At 38.9% G+C, this 15,822-nt stretch overlaps 1 protein-coding gene across 4 annotated transcripts in view; it reads right to left on the minus strand.

Moving 5' to 3' along the window:
• Positions 1-739: 739 nt before the first annotated feature.
• LOC128257196 (tyrosine-protein kinase Src64B) overlaps positions 740-15,822 on the minus strand; it is a 36,754-nt gene continuing 21,671 nt past the window's right edge. For all 4 annotated transcript variants that reach the window (XM_052988080.1, XM_052988079.1, XM_052988078.1 and 1 more), the window contains 5 exons: positions 6,140-7,023; positions 3,520-3,736; positions 2,678-2,931; positions 2,296-2,603; positions 740-2,234 (listed from right to left, as the gene is read on the minus strand). In XM_052988080.1, the coding sequence (XP_052844040.1) occupies positions 1,620-2,234; positions 2,296-2,603; positions 2,678-2,931; positions 3,520-3,736; positions 6,140-6,404 (1,659 nt within the window). In that variant the 5' untranslated portion in view covers positions 6,405-7,023 and the 3' untranslated portion in view covers positions 740-1,619. The remainder of the gene's footprint in view (positions 2,235-2,295; positions 2,604-2,677; positions 2,932-3,519; positions 3,737-6,139; positions 7,024-15,822) is intronic.

Consider the following 15,822-nt stretch of genomic DNA (forward strand, 5'->3'; position numbering starts at 1 on the left):
AAGTTGCCGTAAAAATCTTCTTTACAAATACATATATCTCAATACGAAATGCTAAACTTTGGTTTTATGCTACAGAATGTGCAAACAATGGCCAACACAATATATGCTATATGTACTATATCGATGAACGACAAACTAAAACTATAACAAAAATCAAATAAATTAAATAAAGTCTCCTCATCAATCGATGCGATGTTCGATTCATGTGTGTGTTGTGTGTGTGGATCTGTTCGAGTCGGTCATCTAGAATCTAGAAGCTAATATAGGTGAGTGTTTTGTGTGATTGATTGGTTGATTGGTTGATACGTTGATACATTGATCGGCTAGAATCTTTATCGTCTGATATTTTGCATTTGAAACCCTTGAGATAGCAGTTTATCCTTATGGCTTGTGTCGGGCTATTGATTTGGGCTGCACACGCAAGGAACAGCAGGTCTGGAGAGGAACTAAATGCGGGCCAACGCTGCAGGTTGTACATCAATAGATATATCTAGACTACATGGACAGTGCCCAATCGTGTTGCTTGTGCTTAAGTATACGAACAAAGAATAAACAATAATTTTGGCATAAACTTAAATGTACTATAAACATTCATTGGTTCAATTGCTAACAACGAAATACGTAAAATGCGTTTTTTGTTTTTCCTTTTCAATGATTTGTACAAAATGCAATTTTCGCTTTTCTCCTTTTTTTTTTCTTAGCCTCAACTACTCGAGGAAGAAGCAACATGTTTTATTTATTTGTTTCGGGTGATAGATCATCTAGATTTTCTGGCTTGGAAGTAGAGACGAGGGGTGGGCGCCACCTTATAAGTAAATGCCATCATTGGAGTTTCTCATTAGCAACAATTTGAAATACGTAAATGTTCGATATCTTGATACGGATACGGATTGATTGAGTCAAATAATACTTGGCTTAGTCGATAGTCGTGTTTGTGTCCGTGGAAAGTATCAGAAAAAACTATTCAGCAGAGGAGGGAGTTTAAGATCAAAAAGTTCTAGTTGTAGATTGGATTGGTTTGGATTCGATTGTTTATACATAAAACCTAAGCACCGATTAAAGTAGCGTTAAATTGAAGCTGTATTCGATTTGAAAATTCAATATAGAGTTGCCATCCATTTCTTTCGTGTTCTGTTCGTTCATGATTTCTTCGTATCATTTTTTTTTTGCGGCCCGTTTCCGTTTCTGGGTAAGCTTACAAAACTAGTTAAATACTTTCTATTTCCATAGTACATACAGTTAGGTATATAAATTATAAAATAGTTTTGCGTGTAAAATATAAAATTTTGTTTTTTCCGATTTTAGTTTTTTTTTTTCGCTTGTTTTGTTGGTTTTTTTTTGTTGTTTGTTGCTTGTAGTTGGTTTCTGAATTGTTTAGATACGCTTAAACACATACATATACCATACATATAGAGTTTATGTGAGTGTGTGTGTGTGTTGGTTGGTTGGTATGCAACTATGCCATTAAAAAGACTTAAGAATTATAGTAAATATGCATATAAATGTATAATATATATGTATAACTTTATATACTATATACTATATATATATATATATCGTACGTGTGTGTATGCCAGTGAGAGAGTGTAGGTGATGTGTGTGATTGGGCTGGACTGTTTTTAGTCTTGCACCTCTCGATACGGCACCTCGGACGTGACCGAGAAGGACTCGAAGTAGTGGTTCAAGAACTCGAACGTCGGCCGCTTCTCGGGCACCGCATCCCAGCATTGGAGCAGCAGCTGATAGATATTGTCCGGGAAGTAGTGATTCGTGGGCTTCGGCATACGGAAGCCGCGCTCAATGTTCTCGATCACCTCGCGACTATGCATGCCCGGATAGGGCACTTGTCCGTACGTGAACAACTCCATCAGCAGTATGCCATACGACCAGACATCCGACTTGATCGAGAACTTGCCGTAGATGATCGCCTCGGGCGCCGTCCACTTGACCGGAAACCGTGATCCCTGCTTGGGGCAGTACTCATCGTCGGCGATCACACGCGCCAATCCAAAATCACATATCTTCGCCACATTATTCTCCCCGATCAGCACATTGCGGGCCGCCAGATCGCGATGGATGAGCTGCTTGGACTCCAGATACTCCATGCCGCTGGCCACCTGCGTGGCTATGTAAATGAGATCCTCAAAGTGCAAGTAGCGGCCATCGCCCTCGCGCAAAAAGTCCAGCAGACTGCCCTTCGACATGTACTCCTGCACAATGTAGATGGGTTCCTCCTGCAAATGGTTACGAATCATTAATAAAACATAGTATTAGATATGTTTTAAACCCACTTACCTGCGAGCAAACCGCATAGAGGGCCACCAGGCGATTGTGACGGAACTTCTTCATGATGGCCGCCTCCTGAAGGAATGCGGCCGTGGACATGGTGCCCTCGCGAAGTGTCTTCACCGCCACATCGATGCTGTTGCGCCACTTGCCGTAGAAGACCTCGCCAAAGTTGCCGCGTCCCAGTTTGCGCAGCAGCTGAATCTCGGAGCGCGGAATCTCGTACTTATCGCGCAGCTCTGGTCCCAAGTCCCACATCTGCGGTTGCGGTTTGGGGCAGGGACGCGACAGTATGTGACACAGGCCAAGAGCGTTTTCTTCAGAGATAAGCAAATAATTTAATAGGTTTTACAGTCACACACACACACGTGATTGTAGGCTCTATACTCACTGCTATATGCCATGACGAGGGCCTGAAGCGAGGGGAAAGTCTGATTAGTGGCTATGTAGTAGCCACCATTGTCCAGCGGCTTGATGCGGTAGTGCTTCACATGGTATCCACGTCCGTCCTCCCAATCCTTCACGGACAGCGAGTAGCCATTGGGATTGTGCTCCGAGGGGCGGACGAGGAAAGTGCCACGCGGATTTTCCTCGGCCAACAGCAGCTTATCTGCCTCTTTTCGCAGCACGTTCTCAAAGAACCAGCTGAAGGTAAAAGAAATTGTTTTAATATTTAATTTATATGCAAGGTGCATAGCATATTTTTATGAAAGCTTGCGGGAAGTGACCGATTTTAAAAATATACTTTAATCTTCAAGGCTTTTAATCTTTTAAGCATAAATAAAAACCAACTTTTCGTCTTCATTATCGTTTTAAAAAAAAAACAATGAAGTGTTAAGTTTTTAAAATCGTCTTAATCTTAGTATTACTAAAACTGTGATATTATAGAAATTTGTGAAATTTACATCTTTTTGTGGCATGAATACCGATTTTGATGACTTTTTTTTTTTGGGTAGATAAATAAGTAAATGTATAAGATATATTTTTTAATTTTTTTCATATTTTTTATTTTAATAAAGGATGTAGCTTTAATTAAATTTAAGGGACAGACGTTCATCTTGGCCACTAAAATTATCCAAATACAGATACTTTACAAAATCCTTGGCTAGCCTTAAATCATTTAAATCTTGAGAAAACTGGCACCATACACAGATACATTACAAAATCCTCGCACAAGCGCTCTTGTAAAATTACCTTAAATCATTTCAAATTTCAAGGAACACAGGCACTTACTCTTCGCTGTTGACGCTCCGCTCCTCGGCCACAAAGTTGAGCGGGATGAGGCCCTCCTGTCGGGTGGTCAGATTCACGACGCGCCACCAATCGGACTCGGTGTCGTCGATGACCTCCATGCGGTCGCCCTTCATGAAGCTCAGATCGGATTCATCGCGGGATTTATAGTCGTACAGGGCCACGACCACGCGCTTGAGCACGACGCCAGGCACACCGGCTGGAAAAAAAAAAAAAAATAAGATTGAAGGATGGTGTAGAAGAGGTCGAGTTAGTGACAATTTTCGTCTGGCTGGGCAAATTTGATTTGCGTCCTTAAATTGCAATTTATGGCGACAAATTGGGAAATAATATTTTTTTTTTCATTATTATTTGCTTTGCCTATTTGACTAACCAATTTGCCAGCGCCGAAACTTAATTAGAATTTAATGAGTGTTAAAGTAGATAGTATGGGAGAAATGAGGGTGCCAAAATGCAAATTGCAAATTGGATAGCATACTTTTTTGGAGGCCATAAACAACAAAACAATTTCATTTCATGCCTTGTGCCCGCTCAGCTGCCAAGCCACAATTTTTGGCGCTGACTTGCATTTGGCTAATTGATTTAGCCCACACAGCAAGGCAACGGCAACGGCAACGCATAAATAAACTGCTCTCGCCGCCGCTTGCCAGTTGTCAGTTGCCTTGGCCGCTCGCTGCTGCCCTCCACTGGTCGGTCGGTCATCCCCCTTTTGAATCGTACCCCCTTTCACCACACCAGCACCAACACACCCATGGCAATGCAGTGTTCGTGCTGACAAAGGCGGTACAAATCACTGGCCAAGCACTCAACCTCTTGATGGGTTTACACGACCTAAGCGGCTTTACCGCCATAAAGGCGGATGGCGGATATATACCAAGTATAAAGCAGTACTGTCATGTCACGGATAGAAATGCCAGCAGTTGCAGTTAATCGGCTGCCAGCGAGGTCTGCATTCTCAACTAGTGGCAGGTCAAATAAAAAATAATGCTGCCATTCTATTGCTACTCAAATGTGACAGTTCCATGATGGGAATATCACTTTGCACTGGTACTGTCGAAATATGTCTTTAGTTTGGTTTTTAAAAATAAAAGAATATTTAAAATACATCTATTAAAGTTTTCCCTATCTGTTGTATTTTTTTGTGATTAATATTCATTACTAAAATAGCGTTATGTTTTTTTGTGGAAATTCAGAACAATTTTATTTGCATTATGGAAGGTTTTCTCTGTAATTTAGCATTTTCTTTTTACTAAAGTAACATTATGGCTTAAGTAATAGCTCTAATCGTTTCCAAATATATAATGACCTTCAGATAGATGATAACCTTTAGCTAACAGTTAAGTAAATGAATGTTTTCTTAAAGACCACTTAGTTATAAAAATAAAAATCTATGTTAATCTAACACAACAGCTTGAAGCGACCCCATTGTTTACATTGCTAATTTCTTTCTCAGGCAATTTCCCCCTCTGAACATTGCAATTTGCTGGCAGCAAATATAAATAGATGCCCCTGGCAATTAACAAAACTCTTCCTTCAGCTGCAACAACTCCTGGCCCAACTCTCTGGGGTCTCGTAAAGAAACGCAATGTCGTCGTGTCGTGTCATATGGTATGCAATATCGCCGTCAAGGTGGCATTAAGCCAACACCATTAGCAGGCACTTCCCGTCCCCTTCCATTTTCTGGGCCACGCATCCGAGAAGTGGTCAAGGTTAACGACTGTCATCGTATTACCACTGCAAATATGAGAGAATTGCGTTGCCACCACCCGTCAAATGACTTGACTCCACCTCTGATCCTCCTGGGAGGCGAACTCTAATTATGAAAGTGCGGTACGGGTAAGCAGATGGTAGGTGGCTATGTGGCAGGTTAGTAAGTTGGCTGGTTGCCTGGTTGCCTGGCTGCCTGCTTGCCACATCATGCAAACACAAGGCCAACCAGCGGGAAAAAGCCAATCTCTGTGGCAGGCAAAAAGTCAAATTGCTAATTAAAAGCTGGAATTATCACTCCACCCACCGCCCAGGAGAGTAACAGCGCAAAGATAATTACTAATGCATGATAATATGTAAACAAACAGGGAAACTCCAACAACATGAACTTCATTAATATGAAAACGAATGTTCAACCAGTAAAAAAAAGTTAAATGTGAAACAAGTTCTTAATTCCTAGCTGCAATTTTTCATAGTTTTAATTAAATTGTGTTATACAAATTTGTAGTAAAACTGTTTGAGTAGCACAAAAAAATGATTTAAAATAAATTTATTTTATGGCAATATTTAAAACTTGTGTAGATTCTATCAAATTTTTTATGCTTTAGACATTTAAAATCCTATTAAAAAAAAAATTAATTACACATTTCATTCAAGTGTTTCAATATTAAAGACAATTTGATGTCAAAAAAAATCCTTTTTTTGTTCTACGTTGTTTGACTTTCAGATTCATAGATATAGAAAACAAATTTTTAAATTACACATTTCAATAAAAGGGTTTTAATATTTTGTTCTGCGTTATTTGACTTTCATATTCTTTGATACAGAGTCTTGACTATAATTACTAATGGATGATAGTACGCATATTAGATTGGGTTATCCGTCAAATACTCACTTGGTGTGGTGCGCGGCCTGATGATGTCAACGCCGCCCTTGCCGCCGATTTTCAGTGGACCCCGATGATTGGGGTCGGGTGTATAGCGCGAGTCCAGCGAACCCCCGTTGTTGTGCTTCTGGCCGAGAACGCCGCCCATGTTGCCGCCGCCGCTGCTGTTGAGGTGCGTCTGGCCAAAGGTGTAGTCGGATTTCTTGTAGCCGCCCGTGGGATAGGCGAGTGCCAATTCCTGATCCTGTCGCTTGCTGCAGCATTTGTTGCCCATGGCTTATCCAAGTACCTCCCGGCGCGAACTCTTGATCTTCAGCTTTATGTGGCGCTTTCACTCTTAAATTATGCTCTATTCTTAATTAATGATGCTACTATTATGTTATGTTTTCAGCTTCAGTTGGGGCAACACATATTTTGGCAATTAACGAGTTGTTGTTCCTAACAATAATTAAAAATTTGTTGCAGCCGTGTGTTGGTTGTGATTCCTTTGTTCGGTTACTTTATGGTAAGTAGTTTAAACTATCAGTCAAGTTGTTGGGTGCTTATATTTTGGGCCCCTGCCTTAAGTTTGCATCAAAAGTAGCAATTGGAGGGCATTTGCATTAGTTCATCTATCAACTGCTAGCTGCTGTGTCTTATTGCTGTTGGCCGAGCTGCAAAAACGCATTTCGTCTTGGATATATATAAAAAGTAGCCAATGCTGCTGGTTTCTGGTTGCCAGTTGTCAGATGTCAGAGTTGCTGTTGCATTCACAGCTGCAACTGCTGCTCGTTGATTGAGTTGATCCTTGCGGTCTGTGTGTGTGCCTGTGTCTGTTGTTTGTGTTCCTGTGTCCTGCCAGCAATTTCAGCCAGCGACCGTCTGCACATTGCTGGCCATCGGTCGTCAGTCACCTGTGAGCCGGAATAAAAGTAAACAAAAGCAGAGAAACCGAAATTAGTTAGTGTTAATAAATATTCATTAAATAAGCATTTCGCCCAGACAAAGGTCCCTCAGCAGCCAGTCACTGACCCGTGTGCCCATTCAGCCGGACAGTTGCCTTTTGCCAATTGTCCGGCATCCTGTGGCTTCCTAAACGTTTTTGGCACATTATTACACTTGACTTGGCCGGCAGGCAAAGCCAGTTATACAGTGAAATCCCCCTTTAGAAGCTTTGGGTTCATCAGTCTCTAATCATTTAGAGATGCCCAGAGATTTGAATATTAAATTAAATATAACATGTCATATTTAATTGGCTTAATTTGTTTGGCTTATTAATATTATTATATGATTTTTGCCATTCATTTGTCTACAAATTTTATGTAATCAGTAATTAGCTATCTGTATCTGATATAATCCGTAATCTGTTTACTGATATAATTAAAATTTGCTGATACAATTATATTTATGCCATTCTGAAATAATAGCCGCTTTAATTACCATTCTTCACCTTGTGCTAAATGAAATTTATTTGTAGCAATAAAATAAAGCAATTAAGCCATTCAGCCATTAAGTTAGATTTTGTCTTGTGTAATATGATAATGTTATATAAAAAGACCAAAGTATTTTGGAGTTGTAGTCTTTAAAGGAACTACTTGCATTTTTGTATATTTTAGTTTAATAAATAATTTAAATAATTTAATTAAATTTGTGTGCTTACAATGATACAACTATTTAGTAAAAGTAATAAACTGCAATTTTCTTTATATTTTATATATATATTTAAAAATAAAACTTTTAAAAATCGAAAAACGAATTATTTATTTTTTTTTTTGCTCCAAAATCCCAATCTTTTCTGTTAAAACTCACTTTTCCTAATGAAATTCCCACAGAGATATCGCTGTTATCAATGTTTCTGACTTGGAAAACTCAGCACTCTCATCTGCCGGAGGCCAACAGTTTGCACACAACCTTTCGACGATGCCACAATAACCACAATACAGCAAATGCAGGAGCAACAGCAGCAACATCAACCGCTGCAACAACTGCAGCAGCAGCAGCAGCAACCATAACAACAAGGGCCAGGACGCAACCATTTGAAAGGATGCCAGCTGGGCAGGCTCAACTTCTCTGTGCCATTGTCTATTGACTCAAGCCTGGCAGGCATCTGTTTATTGTTCAATTGGATAATTATGGTCTCCAATGCGGAGTTGAGGATGGCATGGGCGTGCGTTGTGAGGCAAAGGTTGAACCACTCGATGGCTCTGCCACGCTGCCACTCTAATACTCTCACACTCCCCTGGCAATCTAGATTGCTGCTGCAGTTTCCAATTTTAATTGTTATTGTTGCGCATTTGTTGTGTGTGCGCAGCTGGCATGAAATTGTCGCTCTGCCCGGCAGTTGCCAGGATGCATTTGCGGCATTAGCTAATATCCTGTCATTGTTCCGGTTCGCCTGGCATGGCATGCCGTCAATTATTAAAGCCATGTTTAAGGCGAGACTCGAGTGAGTGCTCGGGCGACTCTTCAATCCTCAGCAAACAAAAAGGATGCACACTCGGAAAATCAATTTTCCACAGTTCTGGGAATTTACATTTGTTTAAGAACATAACCCTTGATCTTATTAAATTAGAAAAAATTTAGTTCCCTTGAAATAAAGGTTACCATTTACTGTCAAAAATAAATACAATTTTGCAATTTACTATTTTTATATATATTAAAAATAAACATATAAGTTTTATTTATTTGGCTTTACTTACATACTATTTTGGCAAAATACCTCATATTGCTGAGCATTGAACCAGTTTTTCTTGCAGTACAACTAGAAGGACAAACAAAATGCAAATGCTGGAAAGTGTTGCCGACTTGACAGCGAAGAACGGCAGTCAACAATTGTCTAAAGTGTGGAAATTGTGCCAGGACAGAACATTTGAACTGTCTGGGTTTCGTCGGCGCGACGTCTGCGTTTATTGTCCTTTCAACTTGATAAACACAACGTGTGGCGCTTTAAAATTCGCCAGCAACAGCCATAAAAGTTTGAATGGATTGCGTTTGCTTGCCCATAAAAAGTCAAAGTTTGTTTTTCGGCGAGTTCATGAACCCATTCGAACAGTAGCAACAACAAAACCGAAAAAGTTCCACGGGGGTCAAGCAACCTTTATTATTTTGAGGGTCGACGTAAACGAAACAGAGTAGCCAGCATTGAAGCTTCGCATAATGTTGGGAAATTCTACACAATTATGGCGCAGCTTTACGAGATGTACTTTAAAAGTCAGTGACTGGATTATATTTTACTACCCGTTCAACAAAGAGAACGCAACAGTTGAAGCGCTTAGGATAGGATAAAGTGATAGGATAATGCTAATAATGTTATCAACAACTTACAAAGATGAGTCAGTGTTTTCACAGTATTAAAATAATTTACTTTGTTGTGTAACGCGGAATGGGAACAATAAGACAGTACTGTTTATTACCTGCACACAAATTATATTTACTTTATTTATTAAATAACAGTAATAAAAAGTTGGTTATATTCTAGTGTCTAAAATATCCTTTAAAAGGTTTTTAAAATAACCCAATAAAACATTTGTAAATCGGCTTTCCCAAACGAACTTTTTTATTTTTAAAAAACATTTCCTAGAAATTTTGTTTGGTCCTTCTGAATATATTTTATTCGCATCCTATTTTTATTTAGGGTATTAACACGTCCCACCAATGTAAATGCCATAAAATCCTTCAGGATAATAGTATTCCCACTTTGATGCTTTTTGTCCCTAGACCGACAGGTGGCACATAGGACTCACAGGATTTATAGACCCCACGCACCGCCATATCGAAAAACCCAATCCAAATGGCCGATTGGGGATTGCTGGCATAGAGTTGGCATCGAAAAAGTGTACGAATATATCATAGTTGATGGTTTGTGATGGCCAGAAAACGAGGAGTAGAGCTGCCAGTAACCAATTTCTGGATTTCCACCGTTGACAAGCGATACGGTTTAATTTCTCCAATATGTGTGTGTGTGTGACATGAAAATGTAATTTTCCAGTTTACTTTCTGGGGGATAGTAAACGGGTCATGGGTTGTCGATGGTGTTGTGTTGTTGCACAAGAGCAATGAATTTCCATCGTTGAAGTTGACAAAACTAAATGAATACTTAATTGGATATTGCGGCTTTGAATGCGCCCGAAAGACGGCAACACGAATATGAAAACTTGTCAGTTATGATGCGTGCGGTTGTGTTACGATATGGAAATAGTAAATATGGGTTAAATAAATCCAGTTCTCTAAGCTAATTAATTTTAATTTAAGGAATTGTGAGAGCAAATTATAATATTCGGATTATAAAATTTATTTATAGAAATTAGAGAATTGAAAATTGACTTAAAACTGTTCCTGAAAGTTTTGATGATTTGTAATAGAAATCTCATGCAAAACGTGAAGGAAAATATGAATCGTATATGGTATAAAGCCAAGCATAGTTCAAAGCTCAAATTTTAACAACAAAGGTATCAACTGCTAAAAACAGAAATTCATAAAATTTAATCAAAATGCAGATCTGTATAAATAACAATTTATGCAATTTCTCTTTTGCCTTCTGATCCCCAAGCATTTTAAACAAAGCTTTTGAACTACATTTTGGCCAAATTAACAATCTGCCCCGAAATAGTTGCGTCAATGGTCTCACCACTGTCTAATAAAATCAAATATTATGCAAAAGAATGTGATTCCCCTGGGTGGTGGGTGCCAAAAGCAACCGCATGTCAGGCCAAATCCTCGAGGACATAAAGGCATTAACTGTAAATGCCGTAATGCCGTCATTTCCCGATGACAGCCCCACACACAAAAGCACAGAAACGAAACACACACACTGAGTAGAAATGTGGAGCGTCTTTGATAAGGGGGGTTTTCGGGGGTTGGTTGGCAAAATGGAAATGGAAATGGCTCTGTTTCGCCCACATTTTTTTATTGCGCTCCATTATTATTATACTGGGTTTGCCGCAGCCCCACTGCCATCGTCCCTCGTCCTTCGTCAGCTGTAGCCACATTGTTGCCTACTTAAAAAGTCAATTTGTGTGACGTCCTAGTTGTCATCCTGTTGCCGTGTGGATGCCGGCTTTTCCGCCCTCGAACTCCTCTCCGAAATTTTCCCCCCATCATTTGTCTTATCTGTGCGTTCAACCCAGAGTGATACAGTCGTTCACCTTTAAGCGTCACGTGCTATCGATTAGTCCATCTAAAAGAATTACACAAATAAATACACACACAAACACCGACATCTGTTGGTTCGGAAATGTGTGCCAATGAAATTTCCCTCATCTAAGTAATGAAGAACCCAATAAATTCTCGATTTATGTATCTCACAAGTGAACAGGATGAGCTGGCTGTAGATTAACTAAAGCATTTCACATTTGACGTTGACGTGACATCGAAATTGAATTTGTTGCATAAAACATTGCATTCAACCCGTTTGACTGCCTTCCTTCCTCGACTCTTTAATATTAAATGGCACTTTACTTTAGAACGCCATAAATATATGCAAACATAAATATATCATAGTGTTTATTGGCACGTACTGTGAGCTTTTCCACGCTAGCAAATAAATATCAATTTTTATACATTTATCCTTATATCGATACAGTCATAAATAATGCATTAAGGGAAAAGTTCACAAAAAACAGGAAATTTATGTTGGCATTATGGCAAAAATGTTGATGAAATTATGACATCTCGATGGTAGCGTAAAATACTTTTAATGAAAATTAAATTGTTAATCAGACAAGTGGAATATTTTGTAGCCAATTACGAATTAAATGGCAATCATTTTAAGTTATTTTATTGAACGAAAACCGGAAAAAAATGTATTTAAAATTAAACCGTAGTCTATGAGTATCAATTTATAGAAAATTACTTCTTGGAAGTTGGATTTAATTGAACTATGTCTGATGATTCCCAAATTGAAATGGAACTTAATGAATGAGAACATAAATTAAGCTAATTTATGCCAGAAGCAAATGGGAAGTTGACAGCCAGATATAAGGGACCAATCAATTTATTTATGCAAGTATCTATTACCAACTCCCTGAAACACTTGGCACGGAACAGATCTTCCCGTCAGATTCTATTTACGAGGGTCTGCTCTTGGCAGTGTAACGATTTCCGTTCTCTGCCTACGAGACCATTAAACAAATGAACTAGAAGCAATAATCATAATAAGCCTCCCCCACATCACATGCACTGAGAAATGAGGATTTATATCAGTATTATTTTAAAGACAAATATTTAGTAACTGTAAAAAAGTATTTTAATCCGGGAAGAGGCTGTAGTTGTATGTTTTTGCGTTATATAATTTTTATAGTATTTTTTTTTACAGGAAATAGTTTACAACTTTAAAACATTCCTTTAGAATCCTATTTATTTCAACTGTCTTTCTCACTTATTAATCATTTAATCCTTGAATTTATAACCTTCTTATTGTAATATATGTATAATACTTTAACGCACCATATTTTCAATATTTTAAGATTTATTGATTAAGCATTTATTCAAGTGTAGTTATATTATTATGGTTTTGTATGGTTTGACCGACTTCAGGGCCAGTCAGACGACAAGTTCATGTGACAAAAATCAATCAGATGGCGTGAGCAGCCGCAACCATATGGAGATTAACGCTATATATAGACTGGGAGAAAAAAACAAAAAAAAGAGAAGTACCAGAGGGTTGGAGATGGAGAAGGTTGAAGGGAGTAGCTTTATAGTTTGTATGCACAATTAAAAAAAAGTCACGTACTTGGATGCAAAAAATACACAACGACTAAAAACAGCGGGAAAGATTAAATCAAAGGCAAAAAAACAAATTGCATGGAAAACAACCTTTATTGTTCTGTGCACCCTGTAAATTAGTTCTGTGTGAAACCAGCATAAAATCTCATTTTCCGACTCCCCCCAAAGTTTCATTAAATCACAATAAATCTAGCCTACGCCAACCATAAAGCAAAGTTTCGAGTAGGGTATCCCTAGGGTGTTATGTGGCCAAAGCTTACTGTAGGGTATTCTAACTGGGTTTCGGTTGGTACAGATTTGCAGATTTATATGTTGGCGCTACTACAACTTCTGATTCCCAGATGTACGGCGTAGGGTTAAGGAATGTTGGGGCCTTACAACAAGGAAAAAGGGGGAAAAAAAGCAGGGAGAAACGTGTTTTGTCTAGGGGCGGATTTAGGGGCGTGACCCGCTTGTAACGCACAATTTCACGCAGTTTTTTGTTGTTGTCCGCAAACGTGAGGGCTATCAAAAGGAAAAAAAACTCCAAATATTAAAGCTTTATAAGCCGAAGAAGGAATATTCTTATAGAAACAAAGGAAAGGTTTAAGAAAAATATTTTCTAAATGAACGCAATAAGGAAATACTAAAGTAAAAGCTAGAAAAACTAAACAAATATATAGCTTTTTAAAACGTTATATGTTTATCCAAGTAATGTGTATGTTTAATTGATTAACATTGTTTTTTCTGGATGTTTATCTATATAATATGTTTTTCTGGATATTTATTTTATAAGTGTTTTGATGTAATATTTATATTTATGTTATTTTTATATTAAAGTAATATGTTTTTGCGTTTGTAAATTCGATCCCCCAGAGCGATTAAGCACCAATCTGGCCCTACTGTTGATAGTACCCTCTGTCAGAGCATTAAAAGAGGCTGTCTGATGAGAAGATGTAAGGGGAACCGGAAGAGCTGCGTGATCGGAACGCATAACACTTGCCTCCAATGATGAGCGTCTGCGTGTTCTGTGTGGTCTGGGTTTGTCAACCTCCGAGGGGCGAAAGCAAACAGCGAAAAGGCAGGACGCGAACCTCCTGAAGGGAATGGGGCGTGTTACAACATCACGAGATGAGCTCATTACTTTAATGGGTTGCCACCTCCTCAAACGCCTGCGGTTGCGGGATGCCAGGCAAACCGACAGACATCCTGCGGCTTATTCGCGTTTATTTTAATGAAATATTTGTATGTGGCTAGAAGTTAAAAGTTATGATTTTTATTGCGAAGAAGACGGAAAGGGAAATGGATTGTGTGGATTTAACAGGCGGCAATCCAAAGACACGTAATTAGTTCGCTAAATAAACAGAACCGCTGTCAAAGAAGTTGGACGAATTCGCAAACAACAAGAAATAACCCAGAAATCTAATTACCGTGTGAGAAACAACAGCGGGGAATGGCAAAAAAAAAAGGCAACAAAAAATAAGGAAGCAAGGATTACGGCAAGGAAAGTTCAGAACAGGAGTTCATTGCGTGCCCGGACATCAAAAAAAAGTGGGCAAGAAAACCCAGGAAAATTGGGGAAAAAGCGGAAAGCAAGTTGCCAAAAAGGAGGCGTGGAAAGGGCTGAACGATGACGAAATCGAGTTGCTGAAGAAAAATGTGAATTCAACACGCCGATGGAGTTAGTAATAAAATTCTGAACGGTCAAACATGCCATAGATGACGTTCTAGAGGCTATCCCTCAGGAAATAAATTGTTTGCGAAATATTTAAATATATTATGGGGTAATAAAGTGAATTAAATCCTTATCTGATTGCAATGCATTTTACTCAAGGGATTATTATAGTAATCTGTGCTATAGCTAATTTTGTGACGACAATATTTTTCTTTTGCCACTTTTAGTAAGCTCTACCATATTTGCATATTTTTTCGATTTCTGTCCATTAATAATTGCTTTGTTTTCTACGATTACAGGAATTTAAAAAATACAATTAATAAAAACAATGAACAACGTTTTTGCCAGCTCCAACTGAGTTGTGCCAGTAACTGAAAACACTATTGTTATCGTATCCATTTTTCCTTCTTTCCTCTTAAACCGACGGAATATGTAATAGTTACAATTGTTGGTAGTACAAACAACCGTAATTTTCGTCAACAATAACACGAGTTGCCTTTTCATAGCCATGAAGAAACTTAATTGCAGGTTAAGCTGACGGCAGGGGAAATGGGAGTGACTAACTAAGGAAAGTTTCAATGTGGCGGACTCGTTGCAATATTAAAACAATATTTGTACGCGATTAGATGGCAGCAAACAACACCCACAAGGACCAAAAGTGGACAAAAGGCGAAGGACGTGGCAAATTACAGCGCTCCGGGAAATGGCGTTACGGCGCCAGGATGACGCGGCGAGGTGGCAATATTTACACGCTTTTGTTGACCCGTCCGCGACGTCAGCACTTGGCTAAAAAGGCTAAAAAAGCCGTCAGTGACCAGTTAAGTGGAGGCAAAGCCCAGTCAAGTCGCTGTTGCCAACATCAACGTCGACTCTGGACTGTCGATGGCCATGACGCCAGCAATAGCGGCACACACAATGGGGGCATTAACGCCCGTATCCTGAATCCTGACTCAATGCCACACGCAACTTCTAGCGAGTTTAATTCAATGTGGGGCCAGGCCAAGTAAATGAACAAATCAAATATATAATCCAGAAATTAGCAGCCCCGTGTTTGTGGTAATAATCCATAGGCGGCAGTAATATCCCCTTCCTGTGTATCCTGCTAATTATTGTAACCTTTCACTTTATTACGATAAGAAATATGGTTTGAATATTTGACATTTTCCGGCCACCGTTTTAATATAATGCCATGTGACCGATTAATGCTCAGTTTTCTAACCGATAAGTAATCTCGTTGTATTTATATCTTTACGGCTGAGAGGATGATGCTAGATAAGATAAGATTATATTAATAAAAGAAGTGTTCAATGACCCACAGCGAATACAGTGACCTCTC

The sequence above is a fragment of the Drosophila gunungcola genome (assembly GCF_025200985.1).
Source record: "Drosophila gunungcola strain Sukarami chromosome 3L unlocalized genomic scaffold, Dgunungcola_SK_2 000002F, whole genome shotgun sequence".
NCBI lineage: Eukaryota > Metazoa > Arthropoda > Insecta > Diptera > Drosophilidae > Drosophila > Drosophila gunungcola.